The sequence below is a fragment of the Babylonia areolata genome, chromosome 35, assembly GCF_041734735.1.
Source record: "Babylonia areolata isolate BAREFJ2019XMU chromosome 35, ASM4173473v1, whole genome shotgun sequence".
In the NCBI taxonomy this organism is placed as follows: Eukaryota; Metazoa; Mollusca; class Gastropoda; order Neogastropoda; family Buccinidae; genus Babylonia; species Babylonia areolata.
In genome coordinates, this window is record NC_134910.1 from 12,799,917 (window position 1) to 12,817,869 (window position 17,953).

At 42.3% G+C, this 17,953-nt stretch overlaps 1 protein-coding gene across 1 annotated transcript in view; it reads right to left on the bottom strand.

The window, feature by feature from the left end:
- LOC143277802 (putative nuclear hormone receptor HR3) overlaps positions 1-17,503 on the bottom strand; it is a 65,564-nt gene extending 48,061 nt beyond the window's left edge. Inside the window, exon 1 of the mRNA XM_076582704.1 lies at positions 17,485-17,503. Coding sequence (XP_076438819.1) covers positions 17,485-17,503 — 19 coding nt within the window. The remainder of the gene's footprint in view (positions 1-17,484) is intronic.
- Between the last annotated feature and the right edge of the window lie 450 nt (positions 17,504-17,953).

Below are 17,953 nucleotides of genomic sequence, written 5' to 3' on the forward strand. Positions count from 1 at the left end.
ACCACCATCCAGATATTGCAAGCGGAAGGCTCTTATACTGAAGAGGTGAATGTTGACAAAGAATACCACAATTCTGACGACGGAAGCTAAAGGTTGGGTCATTCAGACACCCACTGGACATCCGAGGGGTCTGTGTAGAGGAGAAGAGAGGACTGGCCGTACTGAGTGAGTTAACCAATTTGAAAGCATCAAGGGCACCACCGACAAAAAAAAAAGAAGACATATTGATTAAAAGCATTTTCACAAGGAAAAATATCTTTGGGTCAACGAACTGAAAATAACCATCTCTTCATGTTTTTGTTGTTGTTGTTTTTTTCATTTTTAAGGCACAAACTTGACTTCCACCTATGTTTATTTGCACACATTCAGTCACACGCACTCTTTTATACCACCCTCCCAACTGAAAACTTGCCATAACATTTTATACTGCTTCCTTTCACAGAGAGAGAGAGAGAGAGAGAGAGAGAGAGAGAGAGAGAGAGCAAGAGCGTACATACTCTTTCTCTCCCTCTCCTTAAAATGACTGCACCACAATTTGATATCTATCTATATAAATATATATATATATATATATATATATATATATATATATATATATATGTGTGTGTGTCTGTGTGTGTGTACCCCCCCCCCCCCCCCGCCCCCCCCCCCTGCCAACACCACCCCATCCCCACACCACACACAAACACTGCATACAAAGACATACTCTTTCTCTCCCTCTCCTAAAAATGACTACACCATACTTACTTTGATATATTTTATAAGGTATGTACTCCACCCCAGGCTCCCTCCCCCCCCCCCCTCTCACCAAACACACACACACACACACACACAAACACATTCTCTCTTTCTCTCCCTCTCCTTCCATAAAATGACTACAATACAATACTTTGATATTATGTATGTACCCCATGCAGGTGTCTCTGGCTCTTTAAACATTAAACATTAACCCAAGCCACCACACCAACCCCCCCCCCATCTCCCCTGAACTAACATAAATCAGTCCCCCCCCCCCCCCCGCCCCCCACTTCCCCTTCCCACCACCTTGTTTCACCCCCCCCCCCACCCCCCAAACACTAACCACCATTCCCCTGGAGCCACAAACACGCCCCCTCCATTACCAAAAAAAAAAAAAAAATCTAAAGTCACTACACAAACAGTCATGCATACACAACATGACACACACACATCACATCTCCAACACACACACACACACACAACATCTCTCCATTATATATATATATATATATATATATCATATATACACACACCACTAATACTTTTAAAATGAAACTAATTCAAACCCTTAAAAATAATAAACATAGGCCTGCATAAAAATGAATAAATAAAAAAAAGAAAATAGAAAAAAGACAAACAAAGACGTAACAATAAAAAATAATAAAAAAATTTCAAGTTCTTTCACATGAAAGCAAATTGTGTGTGCGTCAGATGAATATCAGAATTCAGAGAACGCTGTGACTTGTGAATAGCTGAGAGGAATACATGTTGTACCCAATATAAAGAAAACCACTCGCGCGAAGCTTTCACACGCTGAAAGTGGCCACAGGGAGAAAAGGTAGGTTTAAAAAAATTATTGGTTTTTTTTGTTTGTTTTTTTAAATACATTTCAAAAAAAGGAGAGTGGGGAGTCAAATTAAGTGTGACCAGAGAACCTCGAACTACTGGAAGTGAAGTATTTATTCTAAATGAAGATTTTGTTATAAGCATTTTCTTTCTTCTTGTTCCGAAGTTGAAAAAAATGTACAAGTTTGAAAAACTCTCTCATGTGCAACTCGTAATAAATGACCGATGAACTTTACCCCCCCACCCCCACCCCCCCCCCCCCACACACACACACACACCTCTCTCTCACACACACACACACACACACACACACACATACACACACACAGTGCACACTCAAACATGCACACAAATGCCTGCACTGTTGGCTGATCTGTAACCACACACACACTTACGTACTTAAACCATGCTTTTCTGTTGGACAAAAGTACCAAATTGCCATGAATATTACTCTTTTTTTTTCTTTTTCTTTTTTCTTTGATCCAATGTTTCACTTTATTATGAAGACAGGTGTACAAAAACAGCTTAGACAGAAAGATATAGTCCAGTCCACTGATAACAAACTAATGTCTTAAAATATTCCAGGACATTCATTCATACTCACACTCTCAGTCTCACTCTGCCTCTGGCCCGTGTATCAGATTTCTCCCTGGCTCTTCTCACGGATGTTATGCTAGCCTTCACCTCCTCAACCATCTGCCTGCTGTATCCAAGTCCCTTAACTCACTCAGTACGGCCAGTCCTCTCTTCTCCTCTACACAGACCCCTCGGATGTCTAGTGGGTGTCTGAATGACCCAACCTTTAGCTTCCGTCGTCAGAATTGTGGTGTTGTTTGTCAACAATCACGTCTTCAGTATAAGAGCCTTCGGCTTGCAATATTTTGATGATGGTAATTGGGGTGAAACGCTGTCAACGTCGTCTCTTTCGCTGTTCGTATGGAGAGAGTTAACTCTCAATCCTCACCACAATTTACCACAGCAAACGACTTGGCAGACTTTCTCACTCCTCCTCCTCCTTGTCTCCCCTGACAAGAACTGTGGAGTTCTAATTAATTAATTAATTAATTATGCATGCATGCATGCATGCTCACAGTCCCTCGTTTTCTCTCCCTCACTCACCAGAGTGTGAACGAAAGTAGCCAGTTAAAAATTATACTTACCCCTGTACCTGTTCAAGAACTGACACTATCAGTGTCACCAGTTACAGTCTGAATTTTCGAACTAATTCAAGAAAAAAAAAAAGAATGCTATAATAATTAGCAGAGAAAAACGTCCAGTGACTCGCCGACATGCCAAAGGATTCAGAACTCCATGCGTATCATCATCACAACCGGCATAATTTCAAATTAAATAACAAGAATAAATTTTAATAATCCATCAACCATGTATTTCTGGACACGACAAGCTACAGCGCAAATTTTTCACCAGCGTTCTTCAACATCGAAAGTGAACGACGGCTGCCAAACATTACAAGTTTCGCTGTCTCGGTGTGCGCACGTGTGCCACCAACACACATACATGTGCACATCGCTCTAGTAGCATGTGTGTGAAACGCTCTCGCAACTCCATGCAATTTTTTTTTTTTTTTTTTTATCTATTTTTCTGATCACAACTCTCCCGCTGCAAGTGTCTATTCCTGACCCAACACTGTTCTCTTAGTCTGGTTCATGCCAGGATGTTATATGGCCTTGATGAGTTAAGACTAGAGAGTAGTCCCAAACCTAAGTAAATGGACCCCAAAACAACAGCAGCATCTTCACCATGCCCTACCATCATCAGATAAACTGGAAACAGTATCTCCCAAATTCTGCTGGCACCAAATCCCCCCCCAAAAAAGATAGAAACAAACCAAAGCAGATCGGGTACATGCTGAATCTCAAGAGGTCTTTCCAATGCTTAACAACATCTCCTGTTAGTGTAGAGTACACATGTGTACGTGTATCTGTTGGCCATAAATAAGTCATTAACCTCACGTCCCCATATCAGGTGAATGCTGCGTCTCAGAAGACTCATCATTCAAAGCTTAACATCGCCTGTCATATGTATTTAGTATACATATATCTGCTGGCCACAAATTAGTCGTTAGCCTTACGTTCATTCCATCCACTGATTGATTAGGTACTGACTGTGGCGGAACATTACGCTGGGCTCCAAATACCCACCCATCCGATTGTCCGTACTGGGCAAGGGAAGGGGGGGGGGGGGGGGGGGAACTAAGCCTTCTGGCAGACAAATAAGTAGAGACATTAATATGCTCTTTCCTCTTGTTCGCTGGGCAACCAGTTATTGTTGACTGCGTCAGTGAAACTGAAAGGGTGACAGAGCAGTCCGCTTCAAAGCAGACATATCATATCGAATCAAACTACCCCCCCCCCCCCCGACATCAGAACAGTCTATGGGGCACTAACACATCTTTTGGGGGGGATTTTTTGGGGGGGGTTCTTTTCTCGGGGGGGGGGGGGGGGGGGGGGGGGGGGGGGGTGAAACAGGGATGTGTGGTAGGAGGAGTGCAGTAACATGTGAATGACTCTATGAGGTGGTAATATGCCTCCCCCCCCCCTCCCCCGTCCCCCCAACCACACCCACACGCCCACCACAAACCTCCAACCCCTCCCCCCTCCCACCCACTCACCCGACGCCCCCCCCACCCCCCCAAGGCTTGCCATGCCAATGGAGAGTCTTGAAGGCAAACTGAACAGTCAGCTGGTTGATTTTCTTTTCTGTGTATTGATCTCTTCTTCTTCTTCAGTTCTTGCCTCAAGTGCTCCTCTCTCTCTCACTCTCCCTCCCAATCCCCCACCCTCCCCCCACCTTCGCTACCAGTTCCCCCTCATCCCTCAACATATATAACAAGGACAGCTGAATGGGCTGCGACACAAAGCGCCTTTAGCCTAAACTGCTCCTGCACTGCCAGCAATCGTTTTCTCCTCCTTCTTTCTTTCTTTCTTTCTTTCTCTTCGGTCTTTCTCTTCTTTCTTTCTCCCTGGGCAGTCTTTCCATTTCTTCGGCACAGCCAACTCCCTCTCCTGTTCACTCGCTTGGCTTGCGCTTGTTTTCTTTTGGTGGTGGGTGGGTGAGTGTGTGTGGGGGAGGAGGTGGGGGGGGTGTATGTGTGTGTTGTGTGTGTGTGTGTGTGTGTGCACGTGCATGCATGCGTCTGCATGTGTGCGTGTGTGTGTGTGTGCACGCGCGTGCATGTGTCTGCATGAACGCATGTGTGCGTGAGAGAGCGCATGTGTGTGCGTGCACATGCAGTGTAACTCTGTGTGTGTGTGTGTGTGTGTGTGTGTAAGTGTGGGGAGGGGTGGGGAGGAGGGGCTAAGGGGTGTGGGGGTGGTGGTGGTGGATTGTCTGTCTGTCTCTGTGTCTTCAAATCAATCAGTAACGGAAAACTGTGGCCATACACGTTACTTATTACAACTGAACCAGTGAAATAAAAACAAGTGGACACCTTTCACTTCATTCACTGTGGTTCGTAGTACACTGCATCAAATGATCAAACCGTTCTTAAAACAAAAACAAAATAATCCTAACTGCAACCATTTGCTGATAATTCATAAACATACTGTCAATAAAATGTCAACAGCTAACAGCTTAGAAAAAAAAAAAAAGTGAAAAAACAAATAAAAAAAGCCGAAAGATATTCCTGCAATAAAAACGTATGCTCCTGCCCCTCCTCCCTACGCCACCCTCATACCACCCTCATACCTTAACAACATAATAATAGTAATAGTTGACAGGCACACACGCCTCCCTCGTCAGGTTAAATTTAGCACTTCAAAGATCAACTTTTTTTTTTTGGCTTTTTTTCTTTTTTAATGTCATATGTCTGCCTGTTATGAATGCATCATTATGATAACAATCGTAATAGTGAAGCGTTTCTATCCCTCTCAATTTTTCATCAAGTTAAATTTAGCCTTTGGCGTTTGGGGCTATTTTTGTTTTTGGTGGTTGTTTTTTTTAAATAATCACATGCTTGTTGGGAACGCATGCATTGTAATAATGACAATAAATGAATAATATCAGCAAAACAGTTCATCACACACACACACACGGTGTTCATTCTGGTGAAGTTAAATTTAGCTCTTCGAAGATCCAACTTCTTCACTGCTTCCCCCCCCCCCCCCCCCCCCCTTGCTTTTTTTTTTTTTTTTTTTTTCCATGCACCTGCCTGTGAGTGTCCTTATGAATGCATTCATTTCACACTTGAACTGTCACACAGAGCAAACAAAGTGCCCTAGTTCTGGCTTTACGGGTCACCAATCCCGGCTGGATATATATATATAAAAAAGGAGCACAGAACCTTGACACGAATGGCGAGTTGTCTAGTCGGGGCATACAATACTACTGATTTAATTTTAACACACAGACTTCACAAAAACTTAAAAGGTTAACTCACTCAGTACGGCCAGTCCTCTCTTCTCCTCTACACAGACCCCTCGGATGTCCAGTGGGTGTCTGAATGACCCAACCTTTAGCTTCCGTCGTCAGAATTGTGGTATTCTTTGTCAACATTCACCTCTTCAGTATAAGAGCCTTCCGCTTGCAATATTTTGATGATGGTAATTGGGATGAAACGCTGTTAATGTCGTCTCTTTCACCGTTCATATGGAGAGAGTTAAAAAGACCGCTTGATAAAAAAAAAAAAAAAAAAAAAAATGCACCATGTAGTTTTCTTTCAACAACAAAATCGTGATAATTTCAGTTATGAAGGCTTCACATCCTCTGCCACTAGCCTCTCGGTGAATGTACAAACGACACTGGCACAGTGAGTATGACACAGTTCAACACTGACACAGTATAAGTTGTAACACTGACACAGAACAACACCAACACAGCAACAGCTGTTTCAGGCACAAAAAAAACAACAAAAAAACATACACCATGATCTCAATCAATTCAAAAGGTTTGAGACTTAATCCATGGTTGTTGTTTTTTTCAGCCAACCAATTTTCAACTGTATATTCATTGACCAGTTTATGAATGATTTGTTATTTTGTATTATAAGACTAAAAGAAGAGAGGTCTGCGGGTTTTGCATTGTGGAAGAAAAAAAGAAGAAGAAGAAAAAACTGGAAGAAAGAACCTCTTGTTTATAAGTGGTGCGTATGGCACTGGCTACACACACACACACACACACACACACACACACACACGCACAGACACATACACACACACACACACCGCTGTTTGCCGGAAATTCAGCATCATTTCCACTTTGTCCTCTCTCTCAACCCCCACCCCAAACCCCCAACTCCCCAAACCCCCACCCCCTACAGCAAAAAAAAAAAAAAAAAAAAAAAAAAAAAAACTGTACAAATTCCCAAGTCATCCCTAACTATTTGTGACCCCTGTATACATGTATTCTACACACATGATCCAGACACTATATCATTCACACTCACAGCCCAGTTTTCATGGTGGTGTCAACTGTTGAACAAAACCTTTGTGATTTCTTGAATTACAGAGCTCTATTGGGGTGATCATTCAACTGATTAACTTCATGAGCTGACTTGATCATGGACTGATTAGTAGGATTGATGGACTGATCGACAAATTGTTTACACTGTGTGATCTATATATATATATATATAAAACCCTATGTTCAGTTGTGTTCTTTAGGTGGAAATTTTGTTGTAGGTTAGTGTATTTGTGTGTGTAACTGTGAGTGTGTGTGTGTGTGTGTGTGTGTGCGCGCGTGCGTGCGTGCATGTGTCTGACATTGTGCAGTGCCTGAGTCAGTTCGTGTCCATGTGTGCATGCACAAGCTTGTCCATACCCATCACCACTCCTCAAGTATATATATATAGAATTATATTATTGTTTTTTTTTATATGTGTATGCCTGCTTGAGAGTAACCCCCCCACCCCTCCTGAATGACTGCGCGTGTGCATGCGTGTGTGCATGCGTGTGTGCATGCGTGTGTGTGTGTGTGTGTGTGTGTGTGTGTGTGAATACATGTGTGCATGCATTCCCCACTGAAAATGTAAAAACACACACACTGCACACAAGGCATGGGATAAAACAAAGGCTTCCTCCCACCTATAATGATGATATCTGTTTCACACACACACACACACACACACACACACACACACACACGCACACACACACACACACACACACACACAATTATGTCTATAGAATATTCTCATATATTAATAATATAATATTGTAACATAATATATTTTCTCGTACACATGCCAGGGTTTTTTTTGTTGTTGTTGTTTTGGTTGGGGGGGGTTTTCTTTTTTTTCTTTCTTTTCTCTGAGTCTCTCGCGTTGTGAAGAAGAAAAAAACAAAACAGAACAGAGTGCCAGACAGTATGACAAGCCTCACGTCTTCCTCACACATAACGAGACAAGAAGAACCAAGTCTCATTAGCAGCAGCAGCAGTAACCCTCAACACAAAGAAGGGAGAGAGAGAAAGAAGAAGAAGAAAGAAAAAGAAGAAAAAAACCCACCAGCTGAGAGCCACCAGTCCAAGGACAGCCCTGACACAAAGAAAGAAAGAAAGAAAAAAATCCATACTGACCTCAGCCGCCCCACCACACCCACCCCCTTCCCTTCCCACCTCCCCCACACACCCCCCCCTCTCTCTCTCTCTCTCTCTCTCTCTCTCTCTCTCTCTCGCTCCAGTCCGAACAAGTAGGTCACCTCCATTGGTGGTCAGAAGCGGGTCAGACAGTAGCAGTCTTTGTTGTTGTGTCACCTGGTCAGGTGCAGATGAACCTCGCTGGGTGCTCTGGGCACACCGCCAAAAAACGGGGTCATTCCGACTGGTCAGCTGACCTACACTGCCAGCCAAAACTGGGTCATTCCCACTGGTCAGGTAACCTATTTTTGTGGCCCCACCCTCCAACCCCCTCCCCACCCCCACCCCCTACCAGTTGGGCTTTTAGATCAGTTCTTGCTTGTGGGGTTTTCCAGGGGGGTGGGATGGGGGGGGGTGGGGGTGGGGGTTGATTTTATCGCTGTTGTCGTTATTCTGGGAGGGAGGTAAAGGGGGGAAACCCTAATAACTGCAAGTGGTTTTGTTTGCTGTGCTTCAGGTGTTTGGTTTTTTTGGTGGGTAGGGGAGGCAAGCGAAGGGGAAGGGAGGTGGGTGGTGCAGGGTGGGTGGGTGGTGTGGGGTGCGTGGTGGGTGGGGTGGGTGACTGACTGGGGGGTGGATTGGGCCACTTGGGGGTGGGGAGGGTGGTGAGAACAGGTTGCAATAGGGCAGGGATGGGGGGCAAGGGGGTGTGGTGGGGGGGTGCGGGGGGGGGGGGCGGGAGGTTGTAGGAAGGGGAGAGGAGGAATAAAGTGTAAAATTACATGATCCTCTTGATTTAAAGAATGGGATCTTGGTTTCCGCTGCTTGTTGTTTTCTTTCAAAATGAACATTAAGGCGGATTCTGAATTGATTTACACAATAAACTGGAAAATTTTAGAACACATTCCATTTCCTTCTAGTCCTCACTGTATAAAAAAAAAAAAAAAAAAAAAAAAAAAAAAAAAAAAGTCACATTATTATAAATATAATAACATGTTATCTTTTTTTTTTTTTTTTTATTCTTGTTGGTTTACCACAGACCAAACAAACACATAAAAGTAAGTTCCTGATTTTCGGCATGGTTTTCTTCTATTATGTCACCTTTCCAAATGAATAATATGCAGGGCTCAGGTTCGACATCGGTCATCGGTCATTGACGCATTTAATTTTGAAATGACCTATTGTTTTTCAAGTTGCCAGGTCACATGACTTATTGTTTTTATGATCAGTCGGTCAACCAAAGTAACCATCTCTCTCTCTCTCTCTCTCTCTCTTTAACGATCGCGATCGCTTTGTCGTCTGCTCCTACAGGAAATGACTATAAACTGGTTTATTAAAATACGGATCCGTGACGAAACGAAATCCGAAACGAATCTTTATCGCTGCCTTTCGCGAGCTTCGGCGAGAAGAATTGGCGTTCCCACTTTTGCATTAACCGGGTGATATTTGACCTATTGATTTTCAAAATGACCTATTGATTTTATGTTCTTCCGGTCATATGACCTATTGTCTATTGAACCCAACCTGATCTCTGAATATATATCAGCAAGTCTCTCACCCCCACCCTACCCTACCCACCCTTCCCCCAGATGAAGGAGAAGGTAATTTTCAATAAAAAAAAAAAAAGAAAAAAAAAAGAGAAATAAAATAAAACAAAAGGCATTGAGTGACTACGTCCCTATGCCGACTGTCATAGGGAGTTCCTGTGAGCACTGGCAAAAAGTGTGTTTGAAACTGAACGCAAACTCCATCTCTCCTCATTATTTAGAACAAAGGGCTATCAAACTTTTTTCCTTCTTTTTTTTTTTTTTTTTTTTTACTTAGGGACTTCCACTGTACCCAGAAGTTCCTTCAACATACGCTGCCAGCCCATTCTGAACATGTGACTATAACGCATTTTGACCTCTAGAGGCGAATTCTCTTTCAAAACATCTGCCACTGAAACTCTTGCAACAGAAACTCGAACCTCCATCTCTTCTTATTATGTTGGCTGGCTGGCTGCTGCTGTCGCTGACAGCTTAAGACAGTCTGTTCATGATGCTAAACTGGCAACCATACAACGTTTACAGTGATTCTCTCTCCAGCACGCACACACACACACACACACACACACACTTCATTCATAATGATGTCAGTCAGTCTGTTCATGATGCTCAACTGGCAACTATACAAAGTTTACAGTGACTCTCTCTTCAGCACACACACATGCACACACAGACACACACACACACACACGCACGCATGCACACACACACACACACACACACACTTCATTCATAATGATGTAAGTCAGTCTGTTCATGATGCTAAACCGGCAACCATACGAAGCTTACAGTGACTCTCTCTTCAGCACACACACACACACACACACACACACACACAACACACACTTCATTCATAGTGATTAAGTCAGTCTGTTCATGATGCTAAACTGGCAATCATACAAAGTTTACAGTGACTCGAGTGCGCGTGCGCACACACACACACACACACACACTTCACACTTCATTCATACTCAGTCATAGTGATGTAAGTCAGTCTGTTCAGGATGCTAAACTGGCAACCATAAAGTTAACACTTACAGTGACTCGCGTGCATACACACACATACACACACACACTTCATTCATTACTGTGAATTTGTGTCATGCATCACCAGCCAAGCTAGTCACAGTGACAGACACAACACTCAATGGGACAGGACGTATGAAAATAAAACTCCTTTACATGAGGTACACACACATTTTATTTTTTTATTTTTTTAGTGTTCAGCAATCCGCTGATGGTGCTTTTTTTCTGCAGTTTCACCCACTGTTTGGTTGTCCAAGTGCAAAGTGGATGTACTGTATCCAACTGTATTGTATGCAATGTAATTTAATGTAGTAACATGTACTGCACTGTATCGTATCGTATGTAATGTAATGTACTACTCTGCATTTATGTTGTCATGTGTGTGTATTGTATTGTATTATATTGAATTGTATCATATCATATATCGTTGTTGATTCCTATACCGTATTGTACTGTATCGTATGCAATGTAGTGTAATATACTGCACTGCACTGTACTGCACTGCATTACATTATACTTTTTGTCACAACAGACAATTTCTCTGTGTGAAATTCAGGCTGCTCTCCCAAGAGCATACGTTGCCTTAGTTAGTGGACCACCACCCTATTTTATTTCTTCTTTTTTTCTTCAGTCTGCAAGTGTATCATTTGTTTTCTTATCGCAGTCCCCAGTGAAGAGATGAGTGATTCTTCTTCTTCTTCTGCGTTCACTCGTATGCACACGAGTGGGCTTTTACGTGTATGACCGTTTTTACCCCGCCATGTAGGCAACCATACTCCGTTTTCGGGGGTGTGCATGCTGGGTATGTTCTTGTTTCCATAACCCACCAAACGCTGACATGGATTACAGGATCTTTAACGTGCGTATTTGATCTTCTGCTTGCATATACACATGAAGGGGGTTCAGGCACTAGCAGGTCTGCACATATGTTGACCTGGGAGATCGTAAAAATCTCCACCCTTTACCCACCAGGCGCCGTCACCATGATTTGAACCCGGGACCCTCAGATTGGCAGTCCAACGCTTTAACCACTCGGCTATTGCGCCCGTCTGGTGAGTGATGACCAGTGATTACTAAACTAACTGCGAGTTGTAAATGTGGGTTCGGCTGTGCACAGTACTATTAACAATTATCTATTTAGAACACCTGAACCAGATTTTATTGTGGGTTACAACAGGTAAAATTATCTCTTTAGCTTATCGCCAATAATGTATCCAGTAGTGATGTCAACAATCGAGTGATGTGGAGTATCTGAGTTACACATTAAAAACCTTTAACACACACACACACACACACACACAAACATGCGCACACCTGCACACCACACTCACAAACACACATCCACACACACACAATCACACACGATACAAGTCAAGAGACTTCAGATTCGGAGTGAATGTTTCAACTGTTGAATTTCTGGGGAGAACTTTTGCTCTCAACCCAACTATCACCCCCAACCCATAAGAATGTTTCTACTGTTTATGGTTCACATAGAACTTTATGGAATAAAGGGGAAACAGACCTTTAAGTGAATGGGTGTCTCAAAGTATTAATCTTACGATGTTTAAACATGCCGTCTATTTTTTTTTTCTTCTACAACTGATAATCAGTTTTCAAAACAAAGCAAAAACACAAAACAAAAACAAATGCAAAGAACAGGTGCTTGGCTGTGATGATGTGCAGTGACCAGGTTTACGTAGGAAAGAGCCAATTCTATAAATTGCTGACTGAAAGAGTAACACAGCCAGTGTACTTCGCATTTCATCTCTGCGCTTCCAGTCAACCACCAACATCTCTCTCTCTCTCTCTCCCTCTCAGTCTCTCTGGCCAAATCAAAAAGTACACTACTGCCACCAGTATTCGTTTTATATAAAAAAATTTAACTCTCTCCATACGAACGGGGAAAGAGACGACGTTAATAGCATTTCACCCCAATAACCACTATCAAAATATTACCAGCGGAAGGCTCTTACACTGAAGAGGTGAATGTTGACAAAGAATACCACAATTCTGACGACAGAAGCTAAAGGTTGGGTCATTGAGACACCCACTGGAATCCGAGGGGTCTGTGTAGAGGAGAAGAGAGGACTGGCCGTACTGAGTGAGTTAATCTCACGCCATCACAGTGACATTTTTTTTGTCATCTTTTGTCGCTCAAGTCACCATCCATCCCTTGGGAAAGCATTTCAAGAAGTAGGTATGTAAAACAAAACTCCAGTTGCTGTCCAACTGAAAACAAGCAGAACCACTGGTTAATCCCCCAGCTAGATGCTAACGATCTGGCAAAACGACTCCACAGCACCCCACAGAAAGTACACTTCGCGGAACCAACCATCACCGCCGCTTTAAAAAGATCTATGATTTCGACTCTTTTCTCCCGCAGTTCTGGTTTAATTCAAACTGTACTGTCGCATTCTCAGTGTGAAAACTACTAGTACTGTACAAGTATATGTACATATGTGGCATACATGGCAGCACAATGCCACATGGTGACGTGTACACAGGGTTTTTTTTTGTTTTGTTTGTTGTTGTTTTTTGTAAATTATGTCTTCCATTTTCAGGATTTCTTTTCATGCGGTTTGAGTGCTTTGGGGTTCAGTTCTTTGCACTGTCAGCAGTGTGTTAAGTTTGACTACTTCTACACATTCATGTGAATGCCTCAGTGTGTGTGTGTGTGTGTGTGTGTGTGTGAACGCGCGCACGCATGCATGCGTGTGTGTGTGTGGTCTTGTGTGTGTGTGTGTGTGTGTGTGTGTAAGTGTATGGGTGTGTGTGCATGCATGCATGTGTATGTGTGTGTGCATGTGCATGCATGCACATGTGCACAAGTACCCAGGTCATATATATGTCATCACCACAGCTTGCCACAGGAAAGTCAGAAGGCGCTAAAAACAAGCCGCTAAGCCAGGCTTTCATGAAATCCAGCCAACAAAGTGATCAGTCACACACACTTGGCCAGTGGTCAATCCCCCCCCACTGATGCCAGCCTGAGTCCAGAGTGCAGGGAGGCCTGCACTTCAACCCTCTCTGGGAACTGGTCACAACTAACACAGTGCAGAGATCAGCAAGATCAACTTGTACAGGACCAGCGGATCTTATAGTCACAGCCAGCATAGGCTTTGTTTTTGTCACTGATGCAATGACATTATTAAGTAACTATTAGTATTACCATTTGCTTTTCATTTACCTTCTGCACTCAGGGTGCCAGTTAGGAATGGTTTATTCTTAGAAATGTGTGTGTGTGTGTGTGTGTGTGTGTATCTCTGAGTGTGTATGTGTCCGTGTGTGTGTGTGTGTGTGTGTGTGTGTCCGTGTGTGTGCGTGTGCACGTTCATGCACACTGACAAGTGTGTGTGCAGTACGTGTGTGTACGTCACTATGTGTGTGTGTGTGTGTCTGATTGCATGCATGTTTGTGTGTATGTCAAAGAGACAGACAACTGAGACTCAGATGTTTTGATACTGTGAGTGTGATAGATTGCACTATGGTAAGACTAAAAGTTATACTCATGTGATTCATTAACATGATCAACAGGTACTAAATCTCTGTCTGCTATCAGTACATGACTACACCGCCATAATCTGCAGAGTAACAGATCTCCCATCCTCTTGTCTATAACTCTGGCACAGGCCACACACACACACACACACACACACACACACACACACACACACACACACACACACACACACAAACTACAGGTCTCAGTCAGAGCAAATAGTTACTTAACAACAACAAAAAATCATCACTTTTCTGTGCAAGACTATTAAAAAAACAACTCATCAAAATTATCAAGCACCTGGGGCAAATGATGCCAAATATTTTTTTTAAATTAAAAAAATGACTGTCAATACAAATTAACTGTAGTCAACTTAGAATCTCGTCTTGAAGACCAGTGTAGTTTAAAGTCTACTGGTGATCATACATAAATGTATCCGTCAGATAGTTTTTAATAAAAAGAAAACTGCATCAGATGTCCTGACAAAACTATCACTGTATCAGGCATACCATAAATCTAACTTGCCAATTAAAAAGAAAAACTCTGTCCACAAAATAGTGGGGAAAAATTGCACAACCTTGAACATATTAATCTTATTTACTAGAAGCGTGCAACAGTGGATACATTAAGCTTAAGTTAAACAGAAGATGAATATGTGAAGACATCAACAACAACACACACACACACAAACACACACACACCAACTCACACACACGCATAGTTACACACACACATACACACACCACACACTAAACAGATGATGCACATATGCAGACATCATCCACACGCACGCACAGTGCACACACACACACACACTTGACACAAACACACACAACTCTCTCTCTCTCTCTCTCTCTCTCCCTCTCTCTCATGTCATGACAAAGAAAACTGGAAAAAAAAGAAAAAAAAATTTGAAAGTGTTTCACACACCACAGACAAACAGTGTAACACAACAAAACACTTCAACACTGTTTTCACTTCAGGCATGCAAGTTGTGACTTCACCAGATCCCAATACTGAATACTTTTGTCAGGCACTGGCAATACTATCATAACAGAGAAGCTTGTGAGTTGTAACAAGAGCCACACAGTGTAATAATCATTCACACACTATGCCAGAATAGTAGAGGTGTTAGCAGTCACACCCGGTGTGATCTTTTCACAATCACCCCACTTTCACGTGTATTGCCTTTTCATTTCTTAGTGCTCAAAAGCAGCTTCCCCTTTCATTAAATCCTTTTGAAACTGAAGTGTAATGTCACTGCCAAAATGTCATTGTGTGTGATTTTTTGCACCGTCTGGCTGTATAGGATGTGATGTCTTTTTTCCCCAGAGTGCAGAAATCTATATCTCCAATATCACGTGACGTCAGCCAGTGTATGCTAAATGATAAAATGTTGCTGAGCATTACAAGCTAATTTGAAAGGGTTTTTTTTTTCTGGGTAAATCTGATAATTACTTTGGGAGGAAATATATAATAGCAAGTATGTGCGCAGGTTTAATTTGTGTCTTGGGGATCTTTGGGAGTTACATAACTTAAAACCGAGTGCAGACGTCTACATTTTTCTTTTTTTCTTTTTTAATTAAAGCCACGACTTACCCAGCATACATTCTTCCATTTTACGTTTTAGAACTTGATAAATACCAACTCGGCTTTTTCTTTTCTTTTCTTTTTTTTCCTCTTTTTTTTCTTAGTCCAACATTTTGATGAGTGGACTTTCTAATCTTTGACAATTCACTGCTATGTTGCCCAATGACACATTGACAGCAGATGTTATGTTGCGCAACAGAGCTGAGAAAGAAAGATATTGTCAATTTTGTTAATTGTTTTTCATATGCCTCAATAATAACAAATTATATTCATATGGTTTTGAATCATTGTTAACATCTGCTCACAATAAAATGGTTGCCATTCGACCAATCATGAGACAAAGAAAAAATGAACTAGTACGATGCTTACTTACTGACAAAGAATACAAGGAAGAAACAAATGTGAATGTGTGAATGGAAAAGCATGGGATGAACTGGACAAAATGTTAATGCAATGAAATATTAACTGCAAACAACAATCTCAACATTCCTTTTTTTTTTTTTTTTTCTTTTTTCAAACACAGCGATGTGTGCTTGCTCAACAATCTTAACAGTTCTGCAAACAGAGATCTGGCTTTTCCCACATGAATGTCTGTCAGTGAAACCATAAATCTGACAGAAAAAAAACCCAAATAATTTCATATTTGTTGACAATGGAACACTGTCACATGCGAATGTTGTGTATGATCGGGCACATGCTTGAGTGAAGAGCGCCGATGTACGAGTGTACTTTGAATTGAACTGAACGCTAATAGTAATACTTGAATGTTATTTTACTTGAACTTGAAGCTTTACTTTTAGGGTCTTTTCCAGTTTCATTATCTGCGAACTTCAGAGAGCCTTATCGCTCACCACGTGACTAAAGCCTGCCGCCTGGCCCCCAGAGAACGAATGTGCTGTACACATGTTCTTCTCACACAAGCTGCTCCTTCCCAACCACAACCACACACCACCTTCCCATTTCTCGCTTTCATCTTCCACAACAATGCCAGCAGTTCTTGGCTGCACTCGCTCTAAAGCCAAGCACTTACGAGAGGAAAAAAGTTCCAACTTTTCTCAATTTCGATCGATTTAACAAAAAATCAACAAAAGAACAGTCACAGCCCTAAACCTGTCACACCTTGTTGGCAAAATCGGCACGTCGCTCAGCTGAAAGCCAAGTTCAAATGATTCGGATTGATGTGGACAAAACGTCGGAAACTGACAGAAAAGGACATGCTATATTACCCAAACTAGGAGTGTTTGATCTTAATGTCCAAAGAAAACGTGTATTTTAATTCATAACACGGAGAAACAGGCGTCTGATTCGCGCACATCAACTCGTTGGCAAGGTGGTTTACGTCGTCAAAAGGGGGTGTGTGGTTTCTTTCGTCGAGCCATGCACAACCAACACGCTGTCGCATTCTCGTGCAAAATCTTATCCACGATTAAATTGGTTCATCTAAAAATCGCTGAAATTTGCCATTATGTGCAACCATGCAATAAATTTTACAGTGTTCCACGAACTACTTCACACAGTTTAAAAGCATAACAAGCAAATTTTGAGCGAATATTTTGTCAAATAAAACAAGGTACCACTGCGTTTACGTCAGGCTGCATTGCATGATTGCTTTAGCGCCATTTTTTCCATTCTACACCACGAAAATCCATCCCAGCAAACACCCTGGTAAGGAGAAATATAGTGAAGGGATTCCCATTGCACACTTACCTTTCATATTGGCTGACATCCTTTCAGACCCGCATTCGTGAATTTAACCTAAATTCGGCGATTCGGCCCCAATATTCCGCTAAGTTCTGAATAGAACAGCCATACGCTGGATAAAAATAGATTCGCTGGACTACTTTAGGTCACGTTTACAACTATCACATATTATCATGGTGGACGCTTCCGCTCCTTGTGTGCTTTACTTCCATGAGAAAAACACAGAATTCTTCGATATTTCTCCAAAAACCACAGCTTTCAACTCTGCTTCACTGTCGATTTTAGTGTGAGAATGAAATCAGGAACACTGACCTAAATGCTAAATAGTGGACTATTTTCCTAGCGTAGGAGGACAGAGGGAACCCCGACCTATTTTTTTGTTGAGCTGACCGCCAAGCCAACGAGAGGCAACCCTTGCCGCGACTTACCGCGCGCACAACTCGCATAATATGTTTTACCAGAGGACGCGTTTTCA